The 15651-nt window shown below is 36.4% G+C and overlaps 1 protein-coding gene across 2 annotated transcripts; it reads left to right on the top strand.

Moving 5' to 3' along the window:
* The first annotated feature begins 432 nt into the window (after positions 1–432).
* C1QTNF3 (C1q and TNF related 3) lies at positions 433–13066 on the top strand. 2 transcript variants are annotated; one of them, XM_021554673.3, is made up of 6 exons: positions 433–623; positions 5835–5946; positions 8095–8249; positions 10858–10987; positions 11686–11785; positions 12865–13066. In XM_021554673.3, the coding sequence occupies exons 1-6, from the start codon at positions 540–542 to the stop codon at positions 13022–13024; spliced, it is 741 nt and encodes a 246-aa protein (XP_021410348.1). In that variant the 5' UTR covers positions 433–539; the 3' UTR covers positions 13025–13066. The 2 variants fall into 2 exon arrangements, with proteins under 2 accessions (XP_021410348.1, XP_021410347.1); XM_021554672.3 differs by having other exon boundaries at positions 447–827.
* Positions 13067–15651: the final 2585 nt, after the last annotated feature.

Consider the following 15651-nt stretch of genomic DNA (forward strand, 5'->3'; position numbering starts at 1 on the left):
TTGGAAGGGTTTTTCGGACTGGGCTGACGCAGTTGTGTGTGTGAATTTCCTGGCAAATAAGAAAGGTGACTGTGTCCAAAAGACATTTAAGAGTGTGAATTCACAGCCTTTCCATGTCTAATCAAGGAGCGTAAACCATTAGCCACATGTTCCCCATTTCCATCACATTTTTTCACACTTAAACAAAAACATGCCAAAGGAAAGGTGCTACATTTTTTAATGCCCCCAAATAGGAACCACAGGAGTCCATTAAATGCTGTGGTCATTTCCAGCATACAAATCAATTTTCCTTGTGGTGGTGAAGTGGTGAATAATGCCTGGTTTGTTTAAAGGAGCATGACTGATTTTGGATGAAGGATCCTGTCACTTTGGCATTTTTAGTTTTATTTATTGCATGCAAGCGTATAAAACCTGGTACTGGCCTCAGTGCCAGGCTTACTAGTGGAAAAGCTGAAAGGACCACATAACGTCTGGTGCAGCAAAGAAGTTCTCCTTCTGCAAGGCATTTGCTGGACTCCTGAAAAATTATTTTGATTAACATGGCAGAGAAGGATTTCATCAGTTGGCATCTACTGGCTTTATTTTTTCTTCCATTTTGCCTGTGTCAAGATGAATACATGGAGGTGAGCAGAAGATCTTATAAACCAGTGGCCAAAATATTGCAAAGTCACCACCAGACTGGTCACAAAGGTTCCAGAAGCAGGGAAATATTGAAACAGCGGAATCAACTTATAGAGTGGACTGTTGATAATAGCACATCTACAGACCATAAAGTCCTGAGACCAGAGGTAGATGATGTAGAACTGACTACCTCAGATAGAGTCCAGGTACTCTGAATTAATCTTCTAAAGATATCTTTAAAGCTAATGAGATTTTTTTTTTTTTTGCTAACATTACTAGTGATATATTTATGAAATACTTTTTATTGAAGCTGTGTATTGGTCTGTAACTTGCTGGGCTGCTTTATAGGATCTTTTAATGAGCTGGTAGAATCAGCAGTGGTTGGGAACACTGGTTTCAACACAGGCAGCAATGCTTTATTCTGTAGAAACTGTGAACTTGTGATATATTATATATGCTGAAATACAGTCTCTTAATTATCCCAAGATATTATTTATTTAATTATATATAAAAGTTTTAGATATTTCTGACTCATTTGGATGTGAAGGAAAATTGCAGCATTTCTAGAGTTATTTGGAGAGATTCAATTAGTAGAGAATAATTTTACTTTAAAATGACATATATAAAGTATATTTCTTGTGCTTGAGACAAAAATAATGAAATTCTGAATGTTCAAAAATTTTATTCTAAGGAGTAGCTTGAAAAAAACAGATAGTAATGTAATGAGTAGATTTAATAATAGAAATCAACTGAGAGTTTAAGAAGAAAAAAGACTTGCAATGAAATTCTAAATCATCTGCAGTATCTGCATTTTAAACTGAGAATCTTTTTATGCCTTTCATGGCACTTTACATACTACAGTTATTAGTTTACAACACTGGGAATATGGCATAACTTGATTATACACAAAATATTGTAGTCCAAATTTGAAAGAAAAGAATCTGAGGGGCAGAAGATGAAGCTTTTTCTAGCACTAGGCAAAACAAAATTCCATTCAAATGAAAGGGGTTTTTTTGATCAATGTGTTTTATTAACAGCAAGAACATGGGTGGTTTTTCCTACAGTTGATATGAATATTTGAGTCCTGTATAGTTCACCTTTTACCCTCTGGGGTTTTAAAATTTATTCAGATCAAAGTAAGATATTTTGAATTGCCAAAAGCAAGGACATGCAGATAAGTATTAAATAATAGCCTATGTTATGATAAGCAGAGAAGAGGTCTGATTTTAATCCTGTACTGGGCTTGAAGAACTGAAACGCATCCAAGGATGGGAAAAGGTTTAATACACCACTGTATTCCCTGTATTAAAACTTCACAGTGCTTTCCATTTTGTATTTCTTGGGCAGGAGTTAAATGTTCCTCTCATGCACTCAGCAAAACAGGTATTTAACTGTAGGCATGTTAAACCACTTGCAGAATATAAGCAGTGTAAAACATAAGGTGTACAGTCCAAAGAGCCAGCCAGTGTGTGCAGACCTCTTTATTGCAGGGAGAATTCTGCAGCTGTATGCTGTGGACCATGCACAAAAGATTCCCCTTTAACACTACACAGTTTTAGATAATGCAGAATTTAATGCAAAATCACAACTTTTTAGGGCTCAAACTCTCCCCCACAGAAAGTGTGTTTAGGCTGCATGTGTCTCTTGTCAGAGAGTTTAATGCAACTTGTCTGGAGCTGCCTGCTGGGGAACTTCAGTTGTGACAATAAAAACAAGCCCAGTGAGTCTGAGTACAGCTGATGGCAGTCATTTACCTGCCAGCCCATCTCCAAGAAGCAATCTCTGCTGGGGAAATAATGTAATTTTTGGCTTACTGAAATGAAATGGAGCACTAGCAGATGCACAACAGAGATAATCAATCACACGGTGGCTTATGCAATATGTGTTTTCCGCTTCCAGACTCCAGGAATTTCTAGGCAGAGAAAGAACAAAGGTGGCACTGACATGTGTTAATTCATGTCAAATCTCTCTCTTTCCCTTGAGTTATATGGAAACTATTCAATTCCTATTTCCTGCTTTCTTGATTGTTTTAGATAGAATAGCTCAACCCAGCTAAAGAGAATTTAGGCTGTGGAATTTTATCCTCTTGCTGAAGTGTTTCAAAGGTCCCATTCCCTGTTGTGGAAAAGAGATGATAGCATTTGTTGTTACTAATTTCTTTGCTGCACTGGGTGCAAGGCCAGCTTCCACACTGCTGTCAACTCATGTAAAATATAACATGCATTTCCCAAGAACAAGGACTCTTAGTGACTAGGGAGAGTCATGACAGACCATTTTTGCATTTCAGGTTGCTCTTTGAAAATCTTTAAATATCACTAGCCAGGCAGTGTTTTACCCTGAATTTTGGCAACTTTTGTTTGTTTCTTTGCTTGGAGATGGGGCATGGAGGGCCTAAGTGCAAACAGAGACAGATATTTTGCATTCAGAACAGAAGTCAAGAATAGTGGAGGTATATTACTTGTCTTCTACATTGTCCTAGACAATAAAACAGAAATTCATAAAATTAATCAGGAAGTCAAAAAGGACTGGGTATCCAATTATGACTTGTTCACAGCTTGAAATTAAGGGAATTTCATAGACCGTCTGTTGCCTAGATCATTCTCCTATATACTAAATCATGGGAAATTCAGCAGATTGCCTCAGAAATAGTTCCAGTTTTCTATCAGTGTTAGGATATCAATGTGGCAGATGCATTTCACAAGCCCTAAATCATATTAATGTTCTGGCACCAAAGCCAAATATTCACTGACAAAATTAATGCAGAAATGGCTGCAAAGGATGCGTTTGGCAAGTAGATTGCAACTAATCTCTATGGCATATTTGAGTGTAATTTTACTTTAGGAACATGTTTTTCCTTTAAATGTACTCTTCATGAAGTTCTCTGCTTTTAAAGATTTGAAGAAAATTCTAAATATTCATCAACCTTGGCAGGTGACCATGAATATTTTTTTTTTCTTTTAGTGAAAGAGTAAAGTCAATAAATTAATTACTTTATGACTTGCATAAACAGCTATTTTTAAATCAGCAGAACTGTTGCATACAAGGCTGGCAGGACTTGCCTTATTTCACACCTAAGAACCTGATGAGATTTTTTTTTGAGGTAATGCCAAATAGCACTTTGTTATGATCATTGCTTGTATCTATTTTATTTAAAAATACCTGTTTCTCTAATAAAGTTGTTCAAGATTTCAGTACATTGTCAGAAAAATCCAAATTCCATCTGCACAGAGAGAGTCTCACATGCAGTCCACTTTACTGGATTCATGTCTTCACTCAATTACAGCCCATTATTCTAAGTCTTTGGATTTTTTTAGGCTGATATTTCTTATTTGCTCTTGGCAGGTGTGTATTTAGTTCACCTTAAATTTTAATATGAATATGAAGTACTATCTAAAAAAAGCTGGAGATTTTAATCTCAATGCAAAAATCAACGTAATTCTTTTAGGGGGTACAACATGCTTGCACAATTCCAGTCCTCTGGTACTTGCCTCCCTTTCAAGGACTGAAAAGGGGCTGGAAGAAGAGCTACTTCTTCTCTCATACCAGAAATACTATAAAAAGTGCATCGGGTGATTGTCAGTTATGTCCTGCCTAACAACTGGAAGAGACAAAACAGCCATAAAGATATAAATAGATTCTCCAGGAAGAGACAGTTCAAGAGGCAGAACCTATTTTTCTCATTAAGCATAGACCTTGTCCAGAATTAATATAAAAAGCATAATCTTGACCAAATCCCATAAATATGAAGCCCTTCTGCCCATTGGCAAGTCTTAATTTTTCCATAACTATTTGAATATGAAGGATATTTGTTTAGCTGTCAAGTTGGCCTTTATTTCCATAGTAACTCCAGCATCACTGGTTCCAGCTGGACAGGGCATTATGTCTGTCTCATTGGAGGAGCTGCAGTATTTTGGTGGTGTAATGAAATGAATTTTCTATATCCGTAAGTTCCTAAGCCTTCAGAAATCAATTAATTCTAGGGGTGTGCTTGGTATTGTCCAAAACACAGTCAGAAAGTTTCAGATGACATCACTGATGACACTGAGGGCAGGAATAGAGCACACTTGTGAGTTCATTTGACAGCTCTCATCCTGCCAGAGGCTCATTTTCTGCCACTAAACCAATAAGTCTGCATTGGGCATGTAATTTGACAATGATAAAGATTAGAGAAAAGAATGGATAGGAAGGCAAATAGTAGAATGATTAAAGAAAAGTAGTAGTTGGATTGGTGTAACTATCCCACTCCAGTTTTTAAGAACTGCAGGTTTGCATCTCAGGATATTAAGAAAGAATTGTAGGGAAAAGAAACAAAGAGGGAATAAACGAGGAGGTAGAGAAATAAAATCAAACACTGAACCTTGGCCTTATCTGACGTACTGGAAGATTAGGATAACTAAGTTATGAAATTCAGTCAGAATTGAATGAGTCTCCATTAGTATAAACACAATAGTATGGAAAAGAAAACCACTTAAACAAAACCATTATTAAACTGATTACTATAGTACCTGAGCTATACATAATAAATTCATTATTTATGCTGCTGTATTTGTATTAGTCAGCATACAACTTTCCATAGTTACACATTCACCACTACAAATGATGGAAAGCCCCTAACACCTTGTGTTGTGGTAAGTTCAAATTTTTGTCTTGTGTCTTGACACTTTTTTAGGGTCTCCCAACTTTAGTAGCCTGTAAATATATAGGTCTGGGATCATGAAGAGGAATATGTTGCACAGATTTTTTTTAGTATCTTCTTTGGGTGGTCCAACACTGTTTTATTTATATTTATTGAGGACAGTTCACTGCTGAAGGTCATACCAAGTCCTTTGTGTCCTACCTCTTGTTGTACATAGTCATGTTTGTCAGTTGAAATGTGGGATCAGGATGTGAATCTAATTGAAATATTAATCTAAATTTCACTAACTGGTATTGATTTATTTTCAAAACCCTCATTATTTAACAGGACAAGTTGGGGTTTTTCAAATATTTGTGATAGATTTCTGAATACTTCTAGAGTTATTCCTTTAAATCTTCCAAAAATAACATCTTCAGGGATAACATAACTATGTGAGAATTTCATGCCAGATAAGAAATGTTTTGAAAATTTACCAAGTATATAAACAGAAATATATAATGAAGACCCTGTAACCAACATGCATGAGATTGATGTCCTCCATGAATGAGCTACTTAAAGCTTATTTTTGTGCACTTAGCCTCCGCAACCTGGACCACAGAATACAGACTGCAGTTCCTGCTGCCGAGGTGACTTTGGAGTTCGACTCTACCAAGGGCCCCCAGGACCTCCTGGGCCCCCTGGGATGCCAGGTAAAGATGAAGTATAATTCACTTTTTTTAGCAGTCTAATTTCAAGATGTAAATTGCAGTTTATTCTATGAAATATCAGAGAGTGGTCCAAACATCAGTATTTGGGGACAGATTCAGGAAAAGGTTTTTCTATAATTTCAGAGGAGATATTTTCAGTTATATTCTAAGGTATATTCAATTGAAAACCTATTTGTCATTAAAATTCAGCTTTCACAAATTCATACTGAAAACAATCTTATTACACCTCTAGGAAAAACTGGTCTCTCTTAAAACAGCATGAAATTCCCAATAAACTTGGAAGAACTTGTTCCCTGGAGCTGATTATTGTGATCACCTTTGTATATCCAGCTGTGTTACTGTGTTACTGTATTCAAGGGCTTTTCTTCATCTAGCATACTGATAGCCAACATTTTACAGAAACACAATGCTTCTTTTGTCTCACAGAAATTCTTTCACTTTCTTCTTGCATCTTCTCTTTTATAATAAAAAAATCCTACTTTTTAACATAAAAAATGCCCAAAAAAGAACAACATACACAAGAAAAGTGTATACTTTGATCTGGAAATTGATATGGAAATAGAAGAGCCTAGAGAATGTTGCTTGCATGAGGGTGTCAGGTTGTGCTACCTTCAGGTAATGTAGGAATGAAAATTTAGAATGGAAATCACCATTCCTAAAGCAGAGGTACAACATAAATGAACACGTCACTGAAAGAGAGACTTGTATCTTCTTCAAAAACTTATACCTTCTGTTATCACAATAAAAATGCAATTCAGTGATCCATTACTTACAAATAAATTGTTGGATTCTTAGAAGCAGGATACAATTTTATATTAGAACCACATTTTCAAGGCTGCAATGGACATACTGGGGCATGGCCTAGTCCCAGCTTTGTCCTTTCCTCCTCTCTCAGTCCCACTCTCTGTCACTGCAGGATACCACAAATGTACATCTGGCAGCAGTCTCCTGCACCCTGGGATTTTGCTGGGTTTCATGTTGTGCCTGTAAGTGAAACAGCAGTAGTTGCTTTTCCCCTTGATTGAATCAAATGTTGCTTCCAGGCTTCTGTTCTGAACTGGTAGAGCAGTTCTGGCTTCACATAAAGGATCATTCTTGCAATTTTTAAGAGCTGCAGATTCCTCTATCCAAACAAAAATGTTCATAATTTTTCTTTCACCTTTTGGCTTCCTTGTTTGAAGGGTTTTTTTCTTAATAGGAAAACTCTGAAGGATCACATCATCATCAGGTTTGATCTCAAACAACACCATTCTTGTAAATTTGTGACCAGAGAGAATAATCAAAGAACAAACAGAGTGGCAAAGAGCCTAATTTCAACTCAGGTTGAATTAGAACAATGATGACATTAATTAATCCCCTGAGCTGAAAGATCAGGCTTTTGCTGCAGGAGGCATAATAATTGCTTAGTTATTCTAGCCAACTCTAAAATCCTGTCAGCTGCATAGACATTTGCTTAGTAATTTAGTCAGTCAACACCAGGAACTAAGTAATACTGCAGATGCATGAGTATGTTTTGCAATGAGTCTTCTTACTCATTTACTCATTTATAAAAATTTTGTCTCTCTTTAAATCTAGGACTATGCAGTCAAAATGACCCCTAGCCAGCACCCTCAGAATACATATTGTCCTATTTTTAGTACAGATTTTAATTACTTTAATGCTACAAGCCTTTCATCATTTGTGTGGATGTGTTTTAAAGATAGCAAAATCTTATTCAAAATTATCTTACCCCATCATGATTGACTTAATTTACCAGGAAATTGGTGTTTGTACTAAAGGAAAAGCAAAACTACTTCTGCAAGCTGCCTAGTATGTGTCAATAGAAAGTTGCTTTTGCTTTCCTTGAGCCTTCTGTCCGCTGAGGTCTTTCTGCACATCTCCCCAACAAAGCAATGACTTGAGACACCACCACACTTAAATCCCCAAATATTTGTTCTTCTGGAAATCGCTCACCAAAACCTCTACCATCAACCTGACAACACTGCAGGTTCTTATCCATTACATCTCAGCCTGGGTTTATGGCACTGACGAGCACCTTGTTGCAAGCTGGTGGAAGAGGACCCTGTGACACTTACCTGTTAAAGTATGATAAATTATTTAAATAAACCAGAAAGCTTTGTTTCCCTTCAGGAAATCATGGAAACAATGGAAATAATGGAGCAACTGGCCAGGAGGGAGCTAAAGGTGAGAAAGGAGACAAAGGAGATATTGGACCAAGAGGAGAGCGTGGCCATCATGGACCCAAAGGCGAGAAGGGTTACCCTGGGATTCCCCCAGAGCTACAGGTACAACTTCTCTGGCTCATACTGGCAGAAGCAAATCTCCAATTATGGTTTTCTTCACTGGGAAAACAGCACCTTATTACTGTAAGATACTTAAGAAGAAAACCCCCTTGTAAATTAATACTGTAACAGGCATATACAGCCCTTGTCCTTACTGAAGAAAGTGCTCTGCCAGATCTTTCTGGAAAAGAAAAGCTTTAGTCAGAATCCAGCTGAAAAATAGGCAGGAAGAAACATATATGCTTTCTTTTGAGGGCAAAAAGCCAGTATCTGGGTTATTAAAGGAGAATAGCAGGGACTATCATTTTTCTACCAAGATGTATCACATAAATAATTGCAGTTCCCACAGCATATGGAAAGAGTAAAGGAGTCATGTTTCTCAGGGCAGCCTGGCTTTATGAGATTCTCAGAAGCACATGTATCGAGCTCCTCAAAATACAGGCTCAAAATTTCCGAGTGCAGTAAGAGTCCTCTAATTTAAAAAAATACCTGTGAAATTTCAAAAAAATACCTGTGATATTTCAAAAAAAACCTGTGTATTTATAAGTTTAGATATTTTAAATATGTTTGGGACCATGAAGGTTCTGTCTATGAATGAATAACTCAAAAGCCAGATGAGCATTTAAATATGGGTTCAAGCCTGAGCTGTTGAGCTCAACTCTTATATTGACACAATCTCACAGCTTTTGCACTAAAGCTTCTTCAAATCCAAGAAATCTGGCAGATGACAGAGAATTTGTGTATGTATATATAAATATATATGTATATATATATATTATATATATATATATATACACACACACAGATATTGATATATATGTGCGTATACGCATAATAAATATATATAATATATACTCAGAGTATAGCTGAATATCTTATAAACATACCTTTAATTATGTTTAATATATGTCCTTGTATAATTTTAAAATGAACTACCATTGTTTTTTTTCTTACATAAAGACAATGGTAGGATTGTAATTAAAACTGAGTGATGAAAGAGGATGAACAGTGAAAGCTTATATTGTAATATCTATTTCCAGTGCTTAAAATTCCATCACTTCTTTTATCAGATGTGTTTAAAAATGTTTACAGTATTTCTTCTCACCATACTTAAGAATTTTAAAGTCAGTGGTGGTATAGGAGAAAACATTTTTGAATACAATACTATTTTAAGTACAGAATTATTTTGAAAAGCTTTAAAACTTTGTGTATCCATGTTGACCTGCTACTGCACAGTGAGACCTAAGGAGAAAAGATATATTTTTCTGTTGTTCTGTTCAACCCACAAAAAGTAGCTTAGGGTCAAAGAGACTGTGAAATAGAATCTAGACAAAATGCAATAAATTCCATCAATCTGCCACTGCAGCTGCTTTCCTTTAACACATGATGAACTTTGATGTGATCCTGACTGAGAAGCAAGATATTAACAATTTGCCATAATAAAAAATGCATCCATGCAGGGGTAAGGAAAATCAGCCTAAGCTTTCAGCTCACATCTGGAGCTCCTTAAATTTCTGAACAGATGGTTAATGATTTCCATTACTGGATCCAGACTTGCATTTGATTGTCTGTTTTGGTTTTGTTCTGGTTTGGATCTGAAATCAAAAGGAGTTTGGCCTGTTTTTTTTATTTTTTAAATACCAGCATAGCTGGAATCTCACAGAAAATGTCATTTTTGTGATGGGCAGTAACAGATGCAACTGAACACTTGTCATTGAAGAAGTTGAGATAGAAATAAAAAGCCAAATCTCTATGTAATCTTTTGGCAATAAAGTGTGGCAATTCTAATGCTACCCCATTTACTCACATAATATGGGGCGGGGGGGGGTGGGGATGATAGACTTACAGAAAAGGTCACTCCCTTCCCTAAGCAGACCAGTTGGCAGGGTCCTTCCCTGGTATATTGCTGAGGTTAATTCAAATTGTCTGGTGTGGGGTTTTTTGCACTGCTTCCTATAAAAATTTCTAGGGCAAGAAGTGAAACATGAAGTTGAAGGACAGTTTTAATTTTCTTATTTTCCCCTCTTGGTCTCCACCACCCTCTGTTTTCAAGACTCAGGGTAACAAATAGAAAAAGCATTGAATATTGAGTCCCAGCTGCTGCACATCCAGAGAACCTCTAATAGAAGTGCTTCATCTATCTCTAAGAAGAAACACTAATCTGCATGTGTTTTACTGGGCATTGTTTGCTTCCACACATGCAGTTAAAAGCAATATTCAGTTTAAACGCATTGGGGAATACATAAAACAATATAAAACCCTTTTGTCATAAACATCATCCATTTCAATACTATATTGCTGTTGCATCATTCTAGCGAGACATAAAAGTAAATAAAATCTGAAATTAAGGTTCTGAGCTGCAAACACTTGACCATATGCTCACTTTACAGTCATGAATAGTCCAATTGAATATGAGAACCCTAGTCTTCTTCCAGTTTCATTCAATGGGAGTTTTGTTAACTGGAGTTTATTGGCCTTGGAGCAAGCCCTAGAAGAACATCTCTGTAAGGAAAATAAACAGACTGCAAATACAGAAAAAAATCTGTACCTTATTGCTCTACACATGTATTTTTCATGAATGACTGTCTGAACGAGAACTGGATTTTTGCAGGTCGCGTTTATGGCTTCAATGGCTACTCACTTCAGCAACCAGAACAGTGGGATCATCTTCAGTAGCGTTGAAACCAATGTTGGGAATTTTTTTGATGTCATGACCGGGAGATTTGGTGCTCCAGTGAATGGTGAGCATTTGCAAAACAAAATAATGTAATTACTGGAGCTGCAGGGAGATGCGTGGTCAAAAAGGATGAGGCACTATTTAACTGCCTTTGCGCTTGCTCTGAATAGCTGTTGCTACCTACTTTCCAGAAAATTTAATTGAAAACTGAGCAAGCCAAGAGAAGTCTTGCCAGCCAGTGAGACTAGGGTTGACACAAAGGCAGGAGGAAGAGGCATGGCCAGGGCTGGGGAGGGAGCGGGACTGTCTGCTTTGCTGTAGCTCTTTAGCCCTTCAGCCACTGTGATGACACAACCACAATCTTGAAGTTTATCAAGCAGCAGCAGCTTCACAGTTGCCTCCTCCACCTCCTGCCTCCTGTCAATCTCTTCATCCTCATCCTCCCCCATGCCAATTCAGCTGCGAGCTGACTTGCAACAGATGTATGGCTGGAAATGAGGCATTACAATTCTTCATGGGTTACTTCTCAGCTGCATCAATGCCCCTCTTATGCAGCTGTGATGCAGGATAAACAACACCTGCCATATGTAGAATTAAAATTAATCAGATTTTGGAATACTATAAGCAGAAGCAAAGTATCTGCTGACAACTGGAAGGCAGTTTTGTCCACAGCTGTTATGTTTTCTAAGCAAGAAGCACAAATCTGCAGCATGATTACTTCTTTCTATGAAGCAAACAAGTTGTATTTTATAACCTTTTCAGGGGTGTATTTCTTTACTTTCAATATGATGAAACATGAAGATGTGGAGGAAGTGTACGTGTACTTGATGCATAATGGTAATACAGTGTTCAGCTTATATAGGTAAGTAAAAGGCCAGGCCATCTTAATGCTAAAGACATTTATATGGATGTGATAGCTTGCTCACCTTTCAAGAAATATAAAATTGTTTATATATTGGACAAAATTCTCTAGAGTAAAAAAAACAACAAGAAAACCTATTTTATTTTGCCATCCTCAGCTTGCGTATTTGGACCATACACACCACAGATGCTGGACCTAAAATTCCACCTTGATCACCATTTTCTCAAACTCAGGGGAAAGAAGTTAGCACTACAAGTCAGGGTTGGAGTTTAGTGGTATCATGCTGTCATTCTGCTAAAATATATCTTCATCCTCATTTTGCTTGTCAGAGGAAGGAAATAATGAAATGTTCAGTTACTAGTTACAGTCTTGTTAACATGAGGGCAGTAAAGTTGGGAAGTGTTTATGCTGCAGTAGTAAGGATGAGTAAGAAACAAAGGTCTTCCATTTACCGACCTTTTTATCATTAGCACACCACCACAGGCTGCTTCATCCCCAGTAGATCTTTTCTGCAAAAGAAAAAGTACTTAATTTATATTCCCTCTGAGGCACTGATGTCAGAAATGGCAAGAGGTAGAAGAAAGGGGACCAACACTCAGGCAAAGCCAGGAGGTTAGCCCAAATGTACGTACCCATGTTCCAATGAAAGTCTTAGTATGGAGAGAGCTGACTGTCTGCTCACTGCCTGTGCTGGAAGCACAGGGGGTCAGCTCTTAAAATTAGTTGGAATGAATTCAAGGGGAAAAAAGCATCACAGGAAATCTGTAGTGTTGTGATCAATGAGCAGTGTTTCATTTTAAACAAAAAATTTGTTCCTGTGTCCTGGAAAAAAATAAGTTACAATTCCAGAACTTCAGAAAGGAATGAAATAATGTATTTAGGTAAGGTGCAAAATTTGACTAGGAGATCAAATGTAGAAATTTGCCAAAATTTCCTTATAAAGCTGAATAAATGTTGGCAAGTCTTTAAGAAAGTTTTCCTCAGGATAACAACATACTTATTGGATTTTTTTTATAAAGTTGTTTGTTTGATCATTGTTGAGAAACAAAAAGCTGACTTGTTAAAATATTCATCCTTAGCTATGAATCTAAAGGGAAAGCAGATACTTCAGGAAACAGTGCAGTCCTAAAACTTGCTAAAGGAGATGAAGTTTGGCTGCGAATGGGAAATGGAGCCCTCCATGGGGACCATCAACGCTTCTCCACCTTTGCTGGGTTTCTTCTTTTTGAAACCAAGTAAAAAAAAAGAAAACAACCCAATAAATGTTTATGTGAAAAACCATCTTTTTTGGAACTGGTATATTTCACTAGAATGTGAAAGAACTTTACAGCATTGGAGGATCAAGAAGCCTTGTTTTGATGCAAATGTGTTGCTACCTGTGTATCAGAGATGGGTTGAATACACTGGGTAGCTGACACTGATTCACAGAGTATATATTGTCATCTATTAATCATTAAATGTTGCTATTGCTCTCTTCCTCAAAAGTGAATGAAAAACAAAGGAAAAGGAGTTTAAAGAATTTCAATAGCAGTTTACATAAAGTCAATTTCATCTCTAAATATACTTTAGTTAAGTATGTCAGGAATTAAACAACTGATTCAAAATTTTTGGATCATTTATTCAATTCTTCTTACATGTTCATTTAAATTTGCATCATGGAAACAGGCCTGAATGTATTATAAGCAGGCTCAGGTGAGACCAGATCTAAGGGAAGAAGTTTTTACTGGATTGAAATCAGATCAAATCAAAGAAAAAAAATGTGAAAATATAGATGTCAATGATTCAGGTTCATTGCATTCCCATCTCAAATCTCTGAAGATGTATCTGGTGTCATTTTTCACAGATTTTTAGCACATATTTATGCTTAGTCTCTCTCTCTCTCTCTCTTAGAATAAGAATGTCAGTAGTTCTTGCCTTAGTAGCATCTTGAAGCTAAGGTAATTTAGTTTGCAGTGTGAAGGGGATCAGGCAGGGGAACTGTAATGTTTCCCCTAGCCTTAGAATTTTTAAAACCTGATGTAAGCCAATGCAGGGTGTCAAAGCAAAGGTATATATGCTAGAGAAATCAGGATATGCCAACAGCACAGAGATGAACTTAGTGGTGTTTGTAGCTCCTCCAGAAGGATGCACCTTATAATATTGCATGTTTACTTAACAGAGAAGTTGTTGAAACAATTTTCCTAGCAGCCTTTCAAGTATCAGTATTTCAGAAAAAGCCATTGCAGCAGCTAAGCCAGTTCAGTATTTAAACTGGTAAAAGTAAATGCTAGCTGCTTTAGCTTCCACTGGGCCACTCTTCAGCACTCATGTCTGGCTTTTTAAAATCTGGGACCTGAAATTCTGTCTTGATATTTTCATTTCAATAAGCACCAAAATCAATACTGAAGTTTGAATGTATCTTGTTCTGGCTCTCCACACAAAAGGCAATGAAATATAAATTCCTTTTTACAGACATTACATTTTAATCAGATATTACCTGCCATTAATGTATAACAAGAAGGTGGGGTTAGGAAAATATTTATTTGAAATTCTTTTATACTGGATACAGGTATCAGTAGTACAACAATAGAGCAAATGAATTGAAATCTGCTCTATGAATCTGTGCATCCTTGTACACATTCCTAGCGTATCTAACCACATCTTATGAAGAAAATGCATGTTGATACTTGATGATTATGACTTGTGATTTTTTAGTTTTATGCATCAACCACTGAAAATACTAGCTTTAATGAACAGTTGTCTTATGTGTTTTAATAATTTCTTTATCAGCTTGGGTCAGGTCTGTGCCACATAGGTTTTCAAACCCTGAGACCATGTTATTTTGTTAAGCTTACTTTGTAAAACATACATTTATCCAATAAAGATTAATGGTTACAAAGCTATACTGGTTTGCTGATATCTGTATTTACCAAGGACATTACCATTTGGAGACAATAGAGAGATGTTCATTTTAATATGCTTTTTCTTAGCATTCATTTTGCTACTGAATGGGAGAAAGCCAGCATTAAGAATTAAAATATATTTATTTTACACATGTGTGCAAATATATACACACATATATATATATATAACACTTAAATCTGTAAAGTCTCCTTTGGGGACTCACTTTTCCTTTGTGACATGGCCATTTAAAGCCATTTTGGTCAGACGGAAGTACTTAGAAACTGTATGACATACACTGATTTTAAGCTCCTTTTTGTCTTATTGTCTACTGTAATAGGCATAATATAAAAGAAAGTCATGTTTTGCCTAAGCCATTTTTTATTGTTTTCATGAGTTTTGTGCAACTTGACCTGCTAAGAGGGGAAGGTGAATTACCACAAAAGCTTCTTTGACAAACAAAGAGCAGTTCCAATTTTAAAACTAAACAGTTTTTTACACCAAGGTTAAAATTCCTAGGTTTTGACTGAAATCTCAGCAGTCTTTTTTACTGCATGCAATCCCTGCTGATTAAGTGTCATAACACTTTACAAATAAATAGTTAACTTACATATTAATTTCCTTCAAAAGAAGATCCTTCAAAATGCAGCAACTGATGTATATATGAGTGTGTATATATATACATATATGTGTGTGTGTGTGTGTTTGTGTTCTTCTCCTTCTCTAAAATTAACAAGCTTTATATTCAGTAAGTCATGTGGAATATATGATCTTTTTTCTCAGAAATGTTCATAAAGATTAGTCATCTTTCCATTGCTGCTGATAATTGAAAGACTCTTGCTTAGCAGATGCTCAAGACAAAATGCCTTTTACCAGAGACTTTTATCCCCTGTTTTAAAATACATGGTATCTTGTAATTTGTGTTACAACTGAAAAACCTTCTGGAAACAGCAAAGCTGTAATTTGGCATATACTTAATGGCTTCT

This window comes from Lonchura striata, chromosome Z (genome assembly GCF_046129695.1).
Source record: "Lonchura striata isolate bLonStr1 chromosome Z, bLonStr1.mat, whole genome shotgun sequence".
Taxonomy (NCBI): Eukaryota; Metazoa; Chordata; class Aves; order Passeriformes; family Estrildidae; genus Lonchura; species Lonchura striata.

Excerpts from the sequence above, each read along its gene's own strand:
- C1QTNF3 (XM_021554672.3), top strand. The coding sequence starts at position 540 with ATGGCAGAGAAGGATTTCATCAGTTGGCATCTACTGGCTTTATTTTTT. Across the intron at positions 5,947-8,094 it reads TGGGCCCCCTGGGATGCCAG|GAAATCATGGAAACAATGGA; the intron begins GTAAAGATGAAG and ends GTTTCCCTTCAG. Across the intron at positions 8,250-10,857 it reads GGATTCCCCCAGAGCTACAG|GTCGCGTTTATGGCTTCAAT; the intron begins GTACAACTTCTC and ends GGATTTTTGCAG.